The sequence below is a fragment of the Larimichthys crocea genome, chromosome VIII (assembly GCF_000972845.2).
Source record: "Larimichthys crocea isolate SSNF chromosome VIII, L_crocea_2.0, whole genome shotgun sequence".
Classification (NCBI taxonomy): domain Eukaryota; kingdom Metazoa; phylum Chordata; class Actinopteri; family Sciaenidae; genus Larimichthys; species Larimichthys crocea.
This window is the reverse complement of record NC_040018.1, coordinates 11,033,775-11,055,561: the sequence shown is the minus strand read 5'-3', so window position 1 is coordinate 11,055,561 and position 21,787 is coordinate 11,033,775. Positions and strand designations below refer to the sequence as shown.

The 21,787-nt window shown below is 41.3% G+C and overlaps 1 protein-coding gene across 1 annotated transcript in view; it reads right to left on the bottom strand.

Moving 5' to 3' along the window:
- The window catches only part of lgr4 (leucine-rich repeat containing G protein-coupled receptor 4), a 33,297-nt gene continuing 11,510 nt past the window's right edge, over positions 1–21,787 (bottom strand). Inside the window, exons 3-18 of the mRNA XM_010731214.3 lie at positions 15,136–15,207; positions 14,282–14,353; positions 10,372–10,587; positions 8,558–8,629; positions 7,166–7,234; positions 6,731–6,802; positions 6,391–6,462; positions 6,214–6,282; positions 6,059–6,130; positions 5,739–5,804; positions 5,507–5,578; positions 5,352–5,423; positions 5,117–5,242; positions 4,009–4,106; positions 3,215–3,268; positions 1–3,121 (exon numbers count right to left, since the gene is read on the bottom strand). Of these exons, the coding sequence (XP_010729516.1) occupies positions 1,707–3,121; positions 3,215–3,268; positions 4,009–4,106; positions 5,117–5,242; positions 5,352–5,423; positions 5,507–5,578; positions 5,739–5,804; positions 6,059–6,130; positions 6,214–6,282; positions 6,391–6,462; positions 6,731–6,802; positions 7,166–7,234; positions 8,558–8,629; positions 10,372–10,587; positions 14,282–14,353; positions 15,136–15,207 (2,689 nt within the window). The 3' untranslated portion in view covers positions 1–1,706. The remainder of the gene's footprint in view (positions 3,122–3,214; positions 3,269–4,008; positions 4,107–5,116; positions 5,243–5,351; positions 5,424–5,506; positions 5,579–5,738; positions 5,805–6,058; positions 6,131–6,213; positions 6,283–6,390; positions 6,463–6,730; positions 6,803–7,165; positions 7,235–8,557; positions 8,630–10,371; positions 10,588–14,281; positions 14,354–15,135; positions 15,208–21,787) is intronic.

Sequence of the window (21,787 nt, the reverse complement as noted above, 5' to 3'; positions counted from 1 at the left end):
TTTTTTTTTTTTTGCATTTCCCTGTTTGATGTCGGTTAAAAAGTTATTATAGTTACTATGACAACAGTTCACGTCTACAATTTGTGGGGGGAAATAAAACCAAAAAGTTTAGTGTGTTTTTCCTTTGTGAAATATTCTTTCGTGCCCAGAGTCAGATGAGAAAAGTGACCCTACTCTCATATCTATATGCTAATTAGAGCTACACCCACCAGCCAGTTAGCTTAGCTAAAGTCTGGAAACCGCTAGACCTCCTCTGTGTAACATAATCCACCTACCAGCACATCAAAAGCTCACTAATCAACACCTCGTATCTCGTTTGTTTAATCCTTCAGTTTTTGAATAGATTAAACAGGCTAGCTGTTTCCCCTCTGCTTCCAGTCTTTATGCTAATCTAAGATAACCAGCTGCTGGCCGGTGGTTCATATTTAGCATATAGAAATGTGATAAGTGCTATTGATCTTCTCATCTTAGTGTCAGCAAGCCAGCGGATAAGTATGTTTCCCAAAATGTTGAATTTTTTTCATGTTGAGCGAGAAGTTAGAGGATAATGGTTTCATTTTAATTTCAAATCCTGTTTGCTTATTAAAACACACAATTCAACTGAGCAATAAGTCAACAATCCTGTCAGCCAATCAGATAAAAGCAGGTCTCATTTAAGTGTTTCTGTCTGTAGGGTTTGATGTGTCTCTTGGCCCACTAACAAACAGAACATGTACTGTAGCTCTGCAGCTAAGAAATAATAAAAAAAAAAATCATCCAATTCAAACAACATGATGGCAAAAACTCAGAAAATAAGGTCTGGTTTGTAATAAGTGGAACTATCCTTCAGACTAATGAAAATAATAACCTAAACTGGTCTGTGCGTGCTAGTTTTTGTTAGTGTTTTCGGTTGTTTTGGTGAATGCTAGGATTGGATTGTGTCATTCAAAAGGCCACCGTTCACACACCTGAAATCGTCTCCACCCAAACACTCCAGCTGCTCAAGCAATAAATAACAATCACCGCCCCCGAGCAGAGTTGTTGCTAAAACAGTGATATCTGCTACTTTTATCACATTCTTAAGTGTTTATTACAGACTGGCATTTACTTACACCATCCTCACACTGATAAGATTACGATCACAGGCAAGTAGGGCAGAAGTTATTGCTGACGTTACATTTCCCCCCCCCCCTCTGGCGGGTGAAGACCACCTGAAAGTTACATTCACACAGAAAAGTCTAGGATGATTATTACATGTGCTACATTTATGTGGAAAAAAAAAAACACAAACAAGAAAAATCAAAGTAAAAAAAAGTATAACAATTAAAAAGCTTATAAGTACAGGTGAGACAGAAAAATCACAAAATCTTTGACACGTACATTGAGACTCGCAACATCATGACATCCAATCAAAAGCAAGAGGCAGGCACTGGTGGCGAGATTTTCCTTTGCGAGATCCTTTGTTGACTAGTTTGTAACATGATGTGCTCAGTTCACTTGGAAATGGTCTCTCAGTTCAAAAAGCACACCAAGTTCCCTTTAAATGATTGGTTCCATCTCTGTTTACACAGTAATTACAAACATAAGTGCTTACTGAATAGTATTTTAGCAGGGTAGTTGGCACATTTTGTTGTCGGGTATAAAAATGTTTACATATTCTCATAGCATCTGAATTCACATGACAGAGAGATCTGTGCACACAGACGTACTGCCGCTCTAAAGCGTCTTTAGTCCTTGACTCGAGGTATGTTGTATGAGTAGTGTACCAGAGGAAGGCCTCTGCTCTGACAGAAGCAGGCTCTGCCACAGGCCTGGACCTGGTCCGAGCTGTCCGACACAAACGAGTCCCCCTCGTCTGCGTACTCGGACTGAGCGGAGGGCGTGCCGCTGTCTGCCCAAAACCCTTCGGCGCGCTGGCACACTGCAGCTCCCGCCAGGAGGGTGGGACAGCTGTGAGACTTCACCAAGTGTCTACAGACTGTGGAGGACGAGGGAGAAGAGCAGGTCCTGGCATGCAGAGCTGCCTCGCACTGCTCGCATACAACTGTCTCTCCACAAAGCTGCGAGTACACCCCACAGTCAAAGCCAAGGTGGGTGGAGGAGCCGCTGTCCGTGAGTTCCGACCCTCCGCCGCCATCGTCTCCGTGACTTTCGGTGCCGGCCTTCACCTCCCTGCTCAAACCTCCGCGGCCGCGCAGTCTCAGCCAGTCCTCCCTGAACGCTGGGCTGAAGAACACATACAGCACTGGGTTCAGGCACGCAGGCAGCGGGAAGAAAATGAGGGTGACTGACTTGGCAATCTCTGGGCCGCCGGCTGTAGAGCCAGTCAAGAGAGGGGCGAAGGAGAAAGCTGCCACGGGGCAGAAGAAGATGCAGTTAGTGAAGATGAGCCAGGCTACATGACGCAGCGCACCCGTCTGCTCTGGATCTGCCAGCTCCACCCTGCCCAGGTGGCAGTACAGCTGGGTGTACACAGCTGCGGTGAACAGGTAAGCCAGCGCGTTGAGCAGAACCAGAACGACCGTAACGCTCAGAGCTGGACTCTCACCACCGGCGAAGGGCAGGCAGAGAGGAGAGGTGGTCTGGTCGTTGGACGTCAGGAGAGGCAGGCAGGCTCCAGCAGCAGCCAGCAGCCCCAGTAGTCCTGCGGCTAGCCTGAAGCGCCGATCTCCCCTCCAGCACCCTCGATGGCTGCCGCCATTCCTCCTAGGCGACATCATGACCTTCCCAAGAATTGTCCGCACAGCCATGCTGCGCTCCACAGCCGCCAGCGACAGCAAGAAGACGGCCCACTCTGATGAGAAGACAGCCAGAGCTCCTGTGATCTGACAGCCGGGTCCCATCTCCCACCACACACCGAACTCAGCAAAGGAGCCCCAGGTGGCGACATCAAGCACAGTCAGCACTCCTACATACAGGCCTGTAAGAAGGTTGGCAAGGGCCAGCAGTCCCATGAGCAGCCTGGCCGGAGAGAGAGAGAGCGAGGGAGCGAGGGAGTGGGAGTGGCCTGTGGCTCGGTGTGTGGAGGAGAAGGTGGCCACAAGTACCAGGCTGTTAAAGACCAGCGACACCAGGCAAATGAACCAGACAGTCAGACGAATCATCCAGTTACCCAGCAGGTGCTCACAAGGCTTGAAGGCTCCTGAAGACAAAAACAAGGTTAATTTCTTTTTTAGATCCTTTAAAAGCTCTTCAACATTGATTGACGAAAGCAAACACAATATAATGTCCTTACCTGGTGAAGGAGAGCAATGCATAATCATGGAGATTCTTTCTACGTCTTCCCCGCCTAAAATTAAAAAATGAATGTCAGAACAGAAATAGTATCAACACCAGTAGCCAGTGAATCCAGGAGAAAGTTAACAACTTGATTCTGCTATGAAACAACCAAAAATAGTTAATTATTAGAAACTTAAAGGTCCAGTGTGTAAGATTTTGGGGGCTCTATTTACAGAAAATGGCATGGCATGCTAGGAAGGAGAGGGTGAGACGAGAGGGTTGCAATTAGCCAGTTCACCACTAGATGTAACTAAATCCTTTCGACTGGACCTTTAACTGTCCCAGAAAATGAACTGAGTTCTTCTGACCCTAACCCGTACAGTAAAAACACATGTAGCAAAGACCAGTTTAATTTGGACTAATTAAAAGAAGTTTTTTTTTAATACCTACATCTGAAGTCAGTCAGAAAACTGACTGTGCATGTCAGGTATGAGTGTTTTAAATCACAGAAATCAACAAATGTGCAAGGACATGCGCACAAAACACACTTCCTCTCACCTTTACATTTCTCCTGACTAGTAATGTTAGTTATTGAGTTAAAGTGCAATAAAACACACAATGTTTCCTGATGCACACAGAAATACATCTGCACTGCACTGTCCGTACTGCTCGTGTAAATGGAGATACATGTAGAGCAATCTCTGTTGATATATTTTTTGCTGCTTTCGTGTAAATAAAACAAAACAAACACAAAGTTTAGCTAACATGTCAACTGTTATGTGGAAAAAGCTCTGACTGCAGCACTCCCACCTGTAGATTTCTTTACGTCATTTTCCTCAGAAGAACTTGTCACTGAGTCACATCCAACAAACGCACAGCACTGGTAGGCATACGGGACAGAGATGGACCTACAAACAAACAATCATTGAAAAAGGCTGCGAACATCCTGCTGAGGTTCTGTGTTGATAATAATACAGATGGCCCAGAATCTTCATCCCATACTGGGAAAAGTATAAATAATGTGTTTGTCTGCAAATATTTGGCCCTAATATTTGGATGTTTCCATAGTGTGTCTACAATCGTGGAGAAAACAGATTCAGCTGGCTTTCTCATTAAACGCACAAGGAGAGGTGGAGTTTGTTTCTGTTTTTCTGTCAGTCTGTCACACACATGTAATCACGGCAGACGGGGGAGACACACAAGGAGATATATTTTGTGCACGTTTTGTTTTCTGCAGGATTAAAACAAATTATTTTAACCAACTGCTTGGTTTGAGTTTGTGCAGCACAGCTCGTAGGCTCCATTTTCTAAGTTGCCATTTTGGACGACCTGCCCTCTTTGTGTTTTTAGAGGGAGAAGGTTATGATCATAGAAATAATATAGTTATGTGTGTTTATAAGACATTTAAGGTAATTTAAGAGGTGAAATAATAAGACATAATCAAGAAATGTGTTCAGCTATATAAGATAAGATGTTTTCTATCCCTTTACTATCTACTAAAAACAAAAGGTGTGGAATATAAAATACACCAGTACCAGAGAGGACCATCCTTACACAAACCCTTAAAAACCAAATTTGTCTCTGAAACCAATTTATAAAAAGGTTTAGTTCAAAAATAAGTCCTTAAAATTAATTTTTCACCTTTCAAATAATCTCAAAAAGAATGTGCTTTTAATATTTTGTATTTTTCGGGGCATTCCGTGCCTGCATCACAAAGTGACAGTAAAGAGCTGACAGAAAACGAGGAGAGAGCAAGAGATAGGAGATCACATGTAACAAAGTCCCCGTCCGGAACCGAATCTGGGACGTTGCCAGCGCCAGCAGCCGCGAGACCACCCGCTGTTACATTTTTCTACCTCCTCTCCTCAACACTTGAGATAACAGACCTTGACAGCACACCACAGACGTTCTCTCTCACCTGAGTTTGGGCAGGTTTTTTGCAGTCAGCACATTTTTCATCTGCGGGTTCCCTGAGAGTTTCAACTGACTGAGCGCGCTCAATCCGGTTGTTGGAATCACAGTCAGAGAGTTCATGCTCAGATCTCTGCAAACAATCATTACACGCAGACAGTCAAACCAAACGATGACATGCGACCGGAGTTCTGTACTCGCTGTGATAAAAGGTGGTTAAATCAAACACAGGTCGTACTCACAGGTTGGTGAGTGCGTTGAGGGTGAGGAAGGCATCTCTGTGGATAACTCGGATTTCATTTCTACTCAGGTCTCTGTTTGAAATCACAACACAATGAACTCACAATCCAGGAATAAAACTGTTATTTTGACAGTTTGTGTGACAGAGTGGACTTACAGCAAACGGAGAGCAGAGAGCCCCTGGAAAGTGTCCCTGTCGATTTGTTGAATGTGGTTGTGCTGAAAGCTTCTGTAGATTGAAAACAAGAATTTAAGACATTACAAACAAGCAAATGATTACCTTTGTCATTTATTATGTTATTACATTATAACTGTTTAACCCTAACAGAATCTGTCTTTTAAGCTTCACCATCCTTATCTGAAATTCTTAAACTGACTTCTACACTCACATCTCCTGTAGTCTGACGCAGCCCTGAAGGGCTGGCAGTTCCTTGATCTCATTGTAGGACAGGTCTCTAATGGAGGGAAATAAGCAGGAACAATTAGACAACAATTATTAGTTATGTTCAACTCTGTTCATAGGTCAATTATAGCTCACAATTTCCATGTATCTTAGTGTGTACACATTTCTAAAATGGCACACCTTCAGTCTACATGGTTGTTTCATTTCTCTGTAATTTTCTAATGTTCTTAAATCTTCAGCAGGAATTATTGTTGGTAGAAGATGTTAAGTGCTACTGCAGGTGTCTGGAAAGGAAAAGTCTCTCACAGCGTCCGAAGCAACTTGAGATCCTCACAAAGATCAGCGGGGATGGACGATATCTTAGTTCCTGACAGGGTCCTGGAAAAGTTAAATGGAATCAGTCACTTCTGAGACGCACAAAAGCACAAACAGGAACACACGCTGCCTCCAAGTTCACTCACAGACTCTCAAGGTTATTAGTCCACGTGAGGATGGGGAAGTCCTGCATCATGTTGGCCCCTCGCAACATCCTGAAACACACACGGTGACAAATAAGATCACTAACATCAAAGCGTGAGTTGGTATGGATGAAAAACAGACTTTTTTTGTCAGGAGTCGTGCCTGACAGCGGGACTTACAGCGAGTGCAGGTCAGACAGATTCTGGAAAGCCGAAGCGCCCACGAAGGACAGAGGGTTGTCGTAAAGATGTCTGTGAGGGCAGCGAGAGCAGAGAGTTCAAAGCAAATTCATTTACTATGCGAGAATGGCACCATCTTCTGGACATTCATCTACTGAAGCCTCACACGTGTATACCGTATCTGCTAATACTCTATATGTGTGTGTGTGTGTGTGTGTGTGTGTGTGTGTGTGTGTGCTTCTCAGAAAGCATGCTGTATATTATGCATAGTACAAATTTGGGTTATTAGTGTGCTACGTCTGTTTCTCAGTAGTGAAGCAGAGGGGGAGTGTGACCTTACATGGTTCGCAGCAGGGGGTTGTTATGGAAGGCCCCTTCAGGTATGGAAACAATATCGTTGCTATGAAACCCGCTGCAGGAAGAATGTCAAAGAGACAGCGTAAAAACACTTTGCTCAATGTGAAACCCGACATACGACTACGTTAAGGTGACATATGCAAAAAGTAATGACTCAAAAAGGCATAGACAGTTAAAATAATTGAATGTTATTTTAATAATTGTTATAGCACAGGTCCTGATGTATCTGTGCCTTATTTTAACAATTCACTGAGACTCATGTAAAATGAGGGCATGTTACTGTTTTGCTACTTTGTAAATGTGTTCTACTTTTACTTATTTAGTTCACGGCAACTTTTTCAGATATTTGTCAGGTCCTTGACTCAGTACTAAGACAAAATGTTTCCCTCATGGAGGAGAAACGGCACCATGTACTCACAGTTCCTTGAGTTTGGGCAGGGCCTCTATTGCTTTGGGAAAAACCATCAGATTGTTGAAGTTAAGATCTCTGGGAAGAGACAGAGACACCGGAAGTCAGCGCTGTGTTTCTTGCAATTGGGCGTAACAAATCCATCCCTCTAAAGCCCACTAATTAATGAACATTCAGCAAAAACAAAACACGCCTACAAATAAAGTCCAGGAGGCTCTTTTTACAGAATGCAACAGAAATGGAATATAAAATGCATAACTATATGCATATATACCTACAGTATAGTTACCTTCGAATTAGCTTTTCTATTCTACAGATGGTGTGGATTTGTTGATCCATGTTGAGCTGCCAGGTTTGTACACAACAGACAAACTAAACACTCTAGGCTAGGTACGCTTATCTTCCAATTAGATACGTTCATGATGCCTGATGTGCCGATTCCTATATTATTATTATATAGTATTGTGATTGGATTTTACTTCAACTTCTACTACTTACTTACAGACTTTTAATCCACCAGCATTGTTGCTATACTATACATAAATTAAAAACTTTTTGAGAGAAGCAGCGAATTCTCCCGTTTGACAAACTGGAAAAGGCATTTATATAGTAACTATACTGACAGCAAAGGAGGTTGTATTTTTTCGTGGCATCTAGTGGTGATCCTGCAGATTGTAACCAACTGAATACAGCTTGCCTTCCAAGAAAAAACTGCAATGGTTGCAAAACATGCCAACTGCTCTCTCTCTAAAGCTAGTGCTTATTTTGTCTGTTCTGGGCTACCACAGAAACATGGCAGTTTAACATATCAGACAAACCACTCCCTCTGTAGATATAAACGGCTCATTGTGAGGTAACAAAAACACATTCTTATTTTTAGGCGTTTATACACTAAATCTCACACACCGGACCTTTAAATACCACGATCTTAATGATTGTGGACGTCCTTAAATTGTCGGATTGCCCACCCTTAGATTGCATCACTGCTTTTACTAATTTGTGGCTAAGTGTCCACTTTGCTGCGTTATTATGGAGGGAAATGTAAACACCGGATCAGCAGATACTTTACGTTTAGAGCAAAGAAAACAAAAACAAGAACAAGCTTCACGACATCCCTGGTCTATTGCAAACGTGTGCGTGTTGTACAGTAGCTATTTGCCATTAGGTCAGGCTGTCACTAAAACACTTTTCATGGCTGTGTGGCAGGAGGAAGTGAACAGTGGGAGGGCAGATTTGATAAGCATCGTGTACTTTGCTCTATTTATCCTAGAGCAATTAAAGGAGGAAGTGGACACAATGATGTCTGGAGGACTGGAGCAGAGGTGGGTGGGGGAGCTGTTAGCACACAAACACGAGCACAAACACACACACACGTCAACTACTGTATGACTGCACACTCACAGCGTCTCCAGGTTCACGAGTCCAGCAAAACAGATGTCTCCGATCTCCTTTATTCTGTTGTTATGAAGATGCCTGGAAAAAGCAAAAGCAGTTCAACACTCATCTGTGAGATTATCATAAAATAATCTTCCACATTCATCCAGTTGTGTTTTGAAGAGTTCTTCCACAAATACTTTTTGAATGACAAGACTGTGATTTGTAAATCACGTCTGTACTGTATGTGTATATGCAGAAGGCCTTCCTTGCCTAATAGATTCAAGTTCTTTTCTTCCTGTTTATCCTGATGTGTTTATACTACCCTGAAGCAATACCACTCAGTGTGTGTGTGTGTGTGTGTGTGTGTGTGTGTGTTTGTGAGAAGGTTTAACAGCAGCAGTGAAAAAAAATCTATGTTTAGAACAATCCCTCAGATTGGTAATGCACTGCACATTTGTACAAGTTCCTGTCTTGGAAGGTTTAAACATTTCCCACCGTGCACAAAAGACCATGATAATATGATTTATTATAACATTAATTAACCTGTCAACTGTCATTCACATTCAAACCATAATGACATAGAAAACTACTTTTGCTGTTTTCATGCAACACAACAGGCTGGCATGAGGAGCAACCTGTTTTGTGGACCTGTGAATATAAACACATAATAACAGTGTGTCTGTGTTGATTTGCATTCACTTGGAGGGTGAGAGCTCGAGCTGAACATAAGGAGAGGTGCTTTGCATTGATTTGTGGGAACAGAATAACACCACTGATTTATGAACAACTAAATATGAATTAGGAGTTTCTTTAATTCAGAGGGGAGCCGTATGGTCATATTTTACTAGCTGAATTCAAGTAGATAAGAAATGTTCATTAGTTTAGCACCCAAAAAAACCCAAGCATTAACTAAATAAATGTCCATCCAGTCATTACACAGAATGACTCAGAAACAAGCGAGACAATGTCATACTGTATGGTGTATAGTCTCACTGCAGAGAATTTGCATGTTTGCTTTCAACTTGAGAAATATCCTCATCGACTTAACACCCAATGACTTTCATTTCTCCAGCTCCTCCCTCGTGTCATTAAGTAGTAAACACGAGAATGTTCTCAGTCAGAGTGGCTGGTTAATTAAGGCTTTTAAAAAAAGTACACCAGCAGGTTGTTCCTGCTGAGTTATGTAATGTATACGTCTGTGAAGACTGCATGCAGATTTCTCCAGGCTGTTTTGTTCACTGTAAGGACTGTTATTCACATACAGAGCTACCAATGATTGATCAATAAGTTGGCAACTATGTTGTTAATCTATTAATCATTTCTAGTTATTTTTTAAAGAAAGAAACTTTACTCTACTACATTTTCCTGTTTCATCTCCTGTTGTGACTTTGTTCTGGTTTTTATTATTTTCTGGTCCAAACAACTAATTTATGAAGAGAAAATGATCAACAGATTCATTGATAATAACAAATAATAAGTTGTAGACCTTTTAAAAGACATCTAATCAAATGCTATTATTGATGCAAGGCCATGATATGCAAGTAATAATCCAGCGACATCCCTTCACAAATGTGGTACTTCTTCATATTTTTGAAGTGAAATACCATACTTACAGTACAGTGTATATCGAATATCAATATATTATTTGTAGTGCACCTGAAAAGATCAGTGCAGACCGCTGAATACTGTGGAGCTTGGCACCAATGGCCTTTTTATGTGGTAAAGGCCCGACTGGCCAGGAACATTAATGTAACAAATCTAAACATTTGTACTTCAACGCTACAGTGTAGATTTTCATCTGAAAACCACAATTAGAACAGTAGCTTACTATAACTTACAGCACAACTAGACTGGTGAGGTTTGCAAAGGCATTGTCTGGTATGTACGAGATGCGGTTGAGTGCCAGCGTCAGAGCCTGAAGGTTTGCCTGGTGTCTCAGAGAACCGACGGGAACCTCCGTTAGATTGTTATCATCCAGCCAGAGGTGGCGCAGCTGCTGTAGACCTTCAAAACTATCGTCTGGGACTGTGGTGATGTGGTTTGCATCCAGGCGGCTGCAGAACAGAGAAACAGGGAAAGCATGGGTTTGTTAAATCAGTTAGGATTAAAGTTGACTTCATCTCTGTGCTATAAATGCCTTATAATCAGCAAATAATGCAACAAATAAGATAAATGCATAATCTTTTTTATTTTATTTTTTTTTATTAAAAGAACTTTTAAGCTCATTTTACTGTCACTTTTCTAGGTCATGATGAAAAAGTTTCTCTTGCAGCTCCAAATCCATCTGGGAGATGAAGCCTATTTAGCTCATTCTGGGTCTGACTTCTGGTCTCTAACTGCACGTTAAGCTCCAATTATTTTATTTTATCAGCGTTCAGCAAGGCATCGACCACACTTTAAGGTGCTGAAATGTTCTGGGAGTTTGTTAATGCTGTTAGCAGCACCTTGTTTTGACACACATTCACCAGAGGGCTCATACTAACTCCCAATTAGCCACACGACCAAAACAGACTCACGAGTGTTTGAGCCTAAAATTGTTCCTCTCAGTGCAGAAGGGCAGTAGCTCAACTTCAAGATTCGGCTGGACTGCAAACCCTCAAGGACTCATCTGATTCTTTGGTCATTACCAACATCTTGTGACTTCAGGGGAAGGTTTGGCAGAGTTGGTTTGTGAAAAGACTGCTAAAAATTAAAAGGGCTTTGGTCCGTGGCTTTGCTCCCTGTTTGCGAGAATTGTCCAGTACAATGCCTGCATTATTACAACTACTGCGATGATCTAACTCTCTGTCTTCATTTACCCTGACTTCTTAGGGTAAAAAAAAAAACATGACACAAATGTTTATTTGGCTGCCATGGTAAATCTGGTATATGACCATATGACATTTTCTAACCAGTGACTTCACAAAACTTACATAATATAACAGAGCAATGCTTTAATTTCATGCTGTGGATATTCTGCCAGTTGACTTTGGAAATTGATTGAAATTCTGATCAGAAGCCAATAATTTGGTGGTGAAAAGGGGTAATACTCTTTATTTAAACATTATTATGAATGCACAAGTGTTCTTTTCACCATCACCACACTGTTTTCTCCTGCTATCCTCCCCTCACCGAGTGTCTCGCCCTCCCTCAAAATTCCTCAAGTGTCTGGGCTGGAAGAAAAACAGTCTTGATTGACATTTAGCTCTCTAAGGCTTTATACAAACCAAGTCCTGGCTCTGCCAAAGCATATTACTTCAGCTACAGACCTTAAAACCCTCACAGAGAAAAGACATCTGTTAAATAGAAAGAAGAGGCAGAAAAAAAAGAAGAGGGGAAGCAAGGGACAAGGGGAGGGATATAGAGGGGTGATAATAGCTGAAAGCTGGATTTTCAGCACGTTTCTCCAGCTGGATCCATTCCTCCATTAGTCCCTGTCAAACTCAAAGGCACAGTGCTAGAGGGGGGGTGGCACAAATAGAGCCATGTACATATTATGATCTCAATGAAACTGACAGAAAAACAATGCTATGACTGAGGGCGAGTAAAGCAGAAAATTGCAAGACGACTGACAGTTACGAGTAAACACGTGGAGGCACACAAGCTCCTGGAAAACCCACCAATCCGACATAAAAAATAGAAAAGTTAGCTACAGATATGCTGAATAAGACTGACCTACATTTTTGCTGGGCTTAGTGCATAACAAACACTGCAGCAGCAGTAAAGTATGTGATATGAGTGGAACCACCCCTAAATGACTTTAACAAAGTCTCGAGTAAATAATGGAGATTTCAACTGTTATTTTTGACATGAGGAAGAGTAAACTCTTCGCTCTCTGAGAGTAGTGTAACATTTACAGTGCTGTAAGTGATGACTGCACTCACATATTAACAGGAACATTTAAACCTTCCAAGGCCAGTCTGTTTTGTTGAAGCACTTAACCAAGAGGCAACCTCCGTGGCTGTGAAGTGAAGCCTATGTGGAAGTGCCAAAAATGGCCACTTGAGGCTGGCTACAGAACAAATCCCCTATATTAAAATGGCCAACCTCACAGCAGAAATAAACATGTTTATAGCCTGGTACAAAATAACAGTTTTGCTGTCTATAGCCGATTTCCCTGTTTATGACAACTGTACTGAGGGTTTAAATCTATATTTTACACATTTACATTATATTAAGGCTTCGAATTATGCATAATTCAAAGCATGGTCACTTTCACGTGGGTGCCCTTACAATTGGCTTGTTTGAGCACCAGACATCATTCAGCCCGCCTCAGCTCCACGATCCACATCTTTGCCCATTTTTGTTTTAGTGGCAGAGGCAGTACTGCCAAGATAGCAGCGGCCAGAGTCACCAGACTCTGAGCTTCACAAAAGCTCTTCAGAAATCTATGGGTAACATCACAGAGGCTTTTTCCATGTATTATACTGTCTATTATATACTGTCTACTGTCTACTATTATACTATATATGTTTTCAACATGACCAGGACTTCACCAGGAACTCTGGTGGAAGATGGTGAGTCTATATGTATGGATTTTAGTGTTTCTAGCATGAACTTATATTATTTAACTGATAATTTCCTAATGTATTATTAAAAGAAAAACATTTTTAGAAAATGACCATGGGTTTGCAGCCATGCCAGCAGCTCTGTGAGATTGGACAGAGATAAATTCTAGATAAATGCTAAGGCCACCATACTGTACTGTAGTTCAAGAGTGTGATTTACCATGTTGACAACCTTAGTTTAGCATGTCCGCATGCTAATATTTTAATTACCACTGAATTCAAAACACAACTTAATTACTTGACAAATGAAATGGCAATCCAAAAGTTGCTCAGACAGTTTCAATTAAATCCACATGACCTGTATAATTTTATGGAAATCCATCCTGTAGTTATTATTAAGATATTTTTGTCTGGACCAAAATGGTGTATTAATCGACCGACACACAAACCTAAGAACTAGTTCTACTGACACATTTAGTGCAACCTGTCTGTTGTTCACACTGAGAAATCAGTGACTAGTGACCTCGAACTAAACTTCACTGACCCATTTTTGCATACATTTGTTTATCAAATGTTCAGCACCAAACGTTTAGATCTTTACATACATTAGTAGATAAACTGTTCACTGCAGTACTCCTATTGCCGTTGCTTTTGGTATTATCTTTGTGAGTAACTGTTTAGAATGAGGTTGTTAGTTTAGCACAAACGCTATGAATTCCACTTTGGATAGCCGGTTGTGTAAATACACCGCTGTGCTTTCTCTGACAACAGCACTGATGACTGCCTCGTATCTTCTTGTCCAGAATTCAGGAAAAATATAGCCTCCTCGTGAACTCAAATGTCCAAAGAAAACAGTGGCTATTCATTAAACTCTCTAACGGGGAAGCATGACCTGAGACTTTCATAGTGGAGTGATTCTTATATGCAAAGATGAATGATGAATGACTTTTTTCAGCAGCTCCACCACATTTTGAAAATTTACACGTAACGTCAGAAATTCAAAACAGTTTTTAGTCCAAAGCCAATGCTGTAGTTGGCCATTTACAACCAAATGAAACTACATTAATCAAACAAAGTATCTGACCAGTACGATGACATTGACAAATAATCATTGCAATCTCTGCTGCCATAACAAAGAGTGTTTCCCTAATACGGCAGAAGCAGGACGGAAATGTGCACTTGAAATTCAAAAGCTCTTTGAGTAGACAATACCTCACACATGTGCACATGCTTGTGTGTGAGTGTGTGGCAGATGACTTACAGAGACTGGAGAAAATGAAGGTTCTTCAGGGCTGCACTGGGCACAGTCTTCAGCTGGTTGTTCTGGAGCATGCTGTGAAATGACAAAATGATGATTTCAAATCAGCTCACAACACATTATCCTTGCACTCAGTGTAAAATGTTATGTATGTAATGTATTATGTTAGTGAGCTTTCCAAAGGTCTCATCTGTGTTGTTGTTATTGTGGTTGCCTTTGGAACAGACACTGGCTTCGTGGAGTTCTCCTGATCCTTCCTGTCTCAGTGTTTGCAAAAGGAAATAAATATGCCTGGTTCATTAGAGCATGTAAAATTGTGTGTATACTTAGCTACAGTTTGTGAAAACTGGTCAAAATCTGATGTGAATGGGGTTTGTTTGAGTTGCATGTAGTCAAAATACTTCAGTTTGTTTTCACTTGTACCATTACAAGTAACCATGTGAATGAATCACTTGATGTGATAGTCATAGTGTTTGTGTTTTCAGTCCTGTAACCAAGACCTCACCTGTAGATCAACAGGACTTTGAACTTTTGGCCCAGTGCAGATTCAACAGGGCAGTGCTTTGTGTGGTGCGCAACATGTTCGAGTTTGTGCAAGCACACTAGGGTGTGCTGCCCCATGTGAATTACGTACAACTAATTTTTAGAGCGGGTTTGTAAGCAACGCTCTGTTCGGGTTTTTTCACAGCCACAGATACAGCTGGACCATGAGTTAATTTCATCTATTATAAGTAGATGTACATTCAATTTGCATTTATTTACTCTCTCTCTCTCCGAGTGTGTGGAAAATTTCACGCTGTCACAGCTGTGAGTGTGTGTTGACAATGATGGTGGTGGCAGGGAGAGTGTATGCTTACAGGACTTTGAGCTGATGGAGTCCAGACAGGGCTTCAGGGTGGATAAATGACAGGTCATTCCCTGCGAGTCGTCTGTGGTGAAAGAGAAAGAGTCAAACTTATAGTTTGGAAATTCGGAAGAAGGATACATTGTGACATAACCATGGAGTATATTTTTATTTCTGAATAAAGCGCGGTGCACAGTGTTGAGAACGTCTTCACACTCAGCCCCTCAGCAGATTAGGTTCCAGGTCTGATGCTGAACATGGGGCCTGGGGTGTCAAAGACATGAGTCTGTGTGCCATGGCCTGTTGTCACTTTAACTGTCACCCACAAGAGATTAGACCTGTTCCTGGATATCCCCTCTTTAGTTCCCCTTCTGAGCCTCCCAACCATCACTACTCCAGGCTCCCTTTGGAGAGACTGAAAAACTAATTCACCCCTGTGTGTCAGTACTGCCTTGTAACATTTATCACTGGGTAGCTATTTCAGTCCCTGCATGAATTACTTGAGGCTGAGGGGACACCTCCCTTTCCTGTTAGGAACAGGAAGTCTATAGGAAGTATGGGTGTAAATAAGCATGGGACAGGCTGACTGGGACACACAGCCCAAGCATACTATCTGGCCTGAGAGATTAGCAACAGATTTATCACTCTGCAACGTGAGTCAGGCCAGGCTGAATTCCCTGTAACAAGAGGAGCTGGGTGTGAGCCTGAGAATCAAGGCTGACTGTGTTAGAAGACCACTTACCCTTCATGTAGACTCAAAACTGGTATTTTGTTTGTATGCCATAAATTTCAAGGTATTTTAATAGCAAAATTATGAGCTGACAGGCATGAATAGCTGCGAGGTGGTGAGATATGCAGTGAATTGTCTGCTCCGTAGGAATACTGTCTGTCAGTGGCAGGCAAATAGTAGCCGGTGGGCCAAATCTGCCCCTTCAACAAACATTTTTGGCCCCTCAATAATTAATTCTTCTCTAAGATAAAACTGGAAACACAAGGCTTGTGTAAATCCCAATAAACATGACCTTGTTACGACAAGTATAATCAATGCTTTCAATCTCAAAAACTAATGTCAAAAATAATCTAATAGACGCATTGATAAAAAAGTGCAACAACATGTTTTCATTTGTGAATACCTGTCACCTGTTTTCATTAGGTTAGATGAAATTAGATTAAGCCTTTTATATCTGGAAATGAAGAGGGTACTCTACTATAGAGCCTAACAGGTTTCTACAGAAGCACAGAATGGACAAATACTGGCTCTAGACAGGGCTCCTAAATGCTTTGAAGGGGAGGATAAGGCTAGTTCAGTTGGTTATGATCTCGAAGCTCAACGGTAGATGCTACATTTAAAGCTCAAAATGCAACGCATAGATTTGTGTATGTAATTACTTTTTGTTTCACAAGAACATAAGATAAGTTTTATTGTTAAAGAAATCAAATGCTCAAAAATAAAATGCTTGACTGAAAACACTGACTACATATGGGGCTGTATCTCCACCAAGCCTGTCCACAAAGCATCTCTGGACTGCAGATGTTAAGAGTAGCATTCAAGATCAGAAATGAACATGATCAAGGCATATATGATCTTGACTGACCTCCACTCTATTATGCTAAAAGGAAAATGTATGTGCCATAATTGGAAGTTATCCACCATCACTCTAGCAGTGGTGAATTAGAGGCAAGTTATACCATCATGTTTATTTAAACCTGTCACACCATTAACACTGTCTATTGTCCAAGTTTAGTTTTCTTCTTTAAAAAAAACAGTATAGGGATAAAGGTTGCCTGCCCTAAACTGTCAGCTGGTGTACGACCTTTAACGCAGGCTCATCTCAAAGTCTTAGTACCTTTCAGAACTGGCCTTCAATGTCCGCACTCTCAGTTGTGCCTCTGTCTGGTGTGCTGGTTTGCTCATCATTTAGTAAGTCATTTAGGTCATCTGGGAGCTGTGGGGTGTTTTTCTTAGTGACATCTTATCAGCACTAGAGATGTAGCAGATGCCACCTATGTTATATGTGGTTCATCTCTCTGCGTGGTGACCACAGCTGGATGCCAACCTTGTGCTGTCTTCAAATAAACAGTAAAAACCCCTGTGCAATTGTGGGAGCCACTTTGCTCCTCTGTTGTAGTACTGCTGCAGTTTCTCATTCAGTTCCCCTGACTTGCAAATGGAACATGGTCACAAACTTATTCTTTTGGTATTCCTATTGTAGAGAACACCGATTTCACTTTGTTGTTAACGGTGTATGATATTTTATCCTTAAAGTTGAGGACCTCTGGGTATTTTGAGTAAGTAATCTACCATCAGCAGAAAAGACTGAGCTTCCTCTGGTTTCTGGACTGGAGCTGCTGGCATGTTCCTCAAGTCTCCTGCCATTTCTGGCCAATACCAGTTTCCTGGATAGTGCTTTAGTCCACCCCTTAAAGAGCTATATGTACCATTTCTTTTCTCATCTCTTTGTGGACAAGCCAGGATTATCTTATGCGTATATTACTCCCTCTCTCACTGCCAGTGTGTGTGATGGGCCAATATTGTGTCAGTCATGTGTCTACCTGTTTCCTGTGTTGGGGCCAACCATGTCTGTGTGTGTCTTGCAACAGCTGCTGTGTTTCATCTTTATTTGCTTCGCCCCAGAGCTGTTCTAGTGTCTGTACTCAATGCATCTGTTGGCTCTAAAGCAAAGACAACTTTCTGGTCCATGATTCTGGTCCATGATGTACTCTGCTGTTGTGTGTTGTTCTTGTATGACAGCTCATGAGAGTGTGTCCATGGTCAACAAGTATCCAGTGTGTATGTGACATTTAAGTCATGACTCTGTAGCTGAAGTAGCACTCTCTCTCAGTCTTGGAAAGTGCTGTTACCAATGGCTTTCTCAGGTTGTTTGCCAATGCTTTATCTTTACTTTCTTCTCTATTAGTGCATAATTCTTTTGGGTCTCTGTCAGTGCTCTTGATGGATAGGGTATCAGGTGGTCCTCTTGCAAGAAACACTCCTCCAGGCAATCTTTGGACATGTTGGCCTGCATGATGAGTTGTTTCTTTGGGTGGAACCTAAGCATAAGAGCATGAGGTCATCTATCAGTTTTGTGACTGCCTCATCATGTTCATGTTGCCATTGCCACACTCTGTCCCATAGTAGCTACCTCAGTGGTGCAGTTATGGTGGCCTCACCAAGGATGTACTGTGCCAGATACTTTATCATTTCATGTTTGCATTTTTTGCAGGTTTCGCTGCTGTAAGACTACTTGTTGACTTGATTCCAAACAGTGGCCACTTGAACCGATACCTCCCCCATGGTGTCTTTAGTCTGCGTAGTAAATATGACTCCTTGTCTAACCAATAGCTATCTTTTTCATCTAGTACTGTGAATATCTTCTTACAAACAAGTTTGCACAAAATGTCATCTGTTGAAGGAAAGTAATGCTGTTGTTCAAATTACTGCGGTCCATGGAAACCCATCATTTCTTCATCTTTATTTTTTGTGACCATAAGGATATTTTACCAATGGTGTTGGTTCAGTCATCTGAGCAATTAAATCAGCTTGTAACAGGTTGTCAAGAGTTGGTTTAAGTCTGTCCATTACTGTCAGTGGTATTTTTGTGCAGCCATGTATGACTGTAGTAGCCCTAGGGTCTGTAAGGATGTGATATGATCCCAAAACCTCCCCTAAACCTTCAAAGACAGCTAGGTGCTGAGCTATCAACTCCTCTTTTGTTCCAGGATGTTTCACTTTCACTGTGTCAATGTCCACTCTTTTCACTAGGAGCAGGTCTTCACATGCCTGTCTCCTTAGGATAGGTATGGATGAGTGCCTTACATAAAATGGTAGACTTGCCTTGGGTGTGGAGTGCTTAAGGGTGTTCCTCCATATGTCACCAGCACTGTACTTGTGTGCTGTATTTGTAGTTGTGCCCTTCTTTCACACTTGGATTATCTCTTCATGGATTTATACAGCATGAATGACAGGAGATTAGCCTCTGCCCCCGTGTCCAACTTGACAGAAATATAGTCAACATTTGTCCAAGAGGACCAGGACCTATAAGTGCAATTGTCTAGCTGATCTGTTTTAATAAACAGTACATCTATTTCTGAATTTACATCATGCACTATCTTTCCATGCTGCGCTTTGCCTCACATCTTTGCATCATGGTTCTGCTTTCTACACTTGAAGCAAGATACTCCATATTTTAGACATTGCTTTGGCTGATGAGATTTCCCACATGTCTTGCATGTGTTCACTGACACTGTTCTGTGTGTGTGTATGTTGAACTGGCCAGGGAAGGATAAATAGTTTAGGTCTTCCCACATCTGTATTCTGCTTTACAAACGGTAAGAGTTTGCTGCTTTTATCAATTTTTTTTTTCTTAAATTTCAGGTTTTTACACTGCTGGTTAGACAAACGTTAAAATTATTTTTTTTTAAACTGTTTAATATAGCCCAGAAACTGACATAATGTAATAAAAGATGAAGTCGCCAAGTTGGCAACACTGGTCATTCTTGTCAGCGTTCCCCCCCAGCATCACACACTATGTAGCCACAAGGCCATGCCTCCTGTAGTGATTGTCCTCTGCAATCATCTGCTGCAGTTTTTAAACTTGGGAGAGAGGGAGCTAGCAGAATTTGGGGTTGTAGTTACACTTTAAGACAACTGAAAGCTTCAAAGAGCTTGACAGGTGAGCATGTGAGTAAGATTTACTGAACTGATTTCTATTCAGTGAAAAATAATAATAGGTATTAATCAAAGGCTTAATCAAATAATAGACAAACTGCTCTGAGCACATTAGATGAAAGTTTTGCCTAATTATGGGCCCTATTAACTGCTTGATTTATTGTGGTTGACCAAAGCTGTCATATTAAGGTGTGAATACTCACCAGTATTATAAAAGGGCTGTCAATTCAGCTTGACTCGACTTTGAGACAAACCCAATGAACAATTTCCAAAACAGAAATTCAGAATACCACCAAATAAACCAATTAATGTGAACATTTGTGCCTCTACTGAGCCACAATTTGTCAAGTGGACGTCTTTAGACAGCGTTTTGAAATCCGATTTTAATTTCAAGACTTTAATCTACAGTTAAGAGTCATGGCTACAATACACTTTGCCACACATGGACAAATTCAAAATGATACAAATCTTGTCTGTGGCTGATGACTGGTTCTTGTTCATTACCAGCAGAGTGACCAATGTGGCTGTTTCAATATGACTTCAAGGAACAGTGAGATGGATTTAATGGCTTCTTGTAGACTGCAACCCCCTACCCTCAACCTCCTGTTCTATGCGCGGAGGAGAAACTACAGTGGGCGTGAAACACGCTGAAATTCCAAATGGTATATCTAAAGTCAGTGTTTGGTTTATCCATTCAGGGCAACTGTAGCAACATGAAGGTGCAACATGGTGGACTCATCCTGGACCTTTTTCTCCTTTAGAACTTACACTACCCTGAACCACATACAAACATGATTTGACAAATCAGATATCCTTTAGGTTTCACAACACAAAGAGCTTCTCTTCCCCTTGCATCTTTCAGTAAATTCAGTACATGTCCCCCCAGGCTTCAATGAGGACAGAAGAATGTGCTAAATCTCATTGAGGAAAGGCTAAATCCTCTCCTTGTGCAACACCACTCCCACAGGTCTACCTTTGTCAATAGCAAATTCACAAGGAGCTCTGCAGTGAACTCTGACTGCAGTAAAGAACTCCAAACATGATCTGCTAAGTTTACCACTGAAACAATTTTGTTGTAACAATACAGGCAAAACCTAAACAAGCACCCCTCCCCCACAACATGCTCCCACATGTACAATACACACCTTTTTGTACCACTGTTGGTATAGGTAGCTGTGGTTGATATGCTAAGCCTGTGACTTCATTTCCTATGCTCATGCTGGTAATGAACATGTTCACATAACAAATTCCAACAATCATGTAATTATAATAGAGATGTGAAGTGGGAGAAGCTATTTCAGGTGCTTGTCGTTCCAAAAGTAAGTCACATTCAGTGTTGTGTGGGTTACAATTAGAGCTCTTGTAAGGTGGTTTGGATCAGTATGAAACTTACTTATCAGTACAAAAGATTAACAAGTATGTGAGAAATTAAAATATGTAGTTCTTTGATAAACGTGGAGTGATCGTACAAGCATGTAGGAGCGGTTAACTTTGGCTCCCAGTGTGCCAAGTTTGTAGCTTGTAGCACTACAAGCTAAAATTATGCTTTTACAGCCTACATTTTAAATCAAATTCTTTGGATTCGCTGCTCTTTTTGGGTTCATATCAACAGCTATGGCCCTCTTTTCTTACCGTAACAGCAAAGTATTTAAAATTTGCTATAGCTCTGATGCCTATGACTCTTCATGGTAACAGTGACCGAGGTTCTTGGATATTGTAGTATTTGGAGCCATGCACCACACACAACTAAAACATAGCATGACTTCTTAGAAACTAAACTATGTCACGTAACATTGAACATTATAGTTTAAAGAAGATTCTGAAGTGAGAATACAGAAGGGGGGGGGAGAACCCTTGCAGAACCAGCGTCTCCTCCCTCTTCTTAATTCTTAACTATAATAATCATTATTTCTCATTATGTTCATTATACCTTCGAGAATAACTAAAACAAACCAATAAGCCCATAGTCCAGACCATAAGTACAAAATCCTTTAAG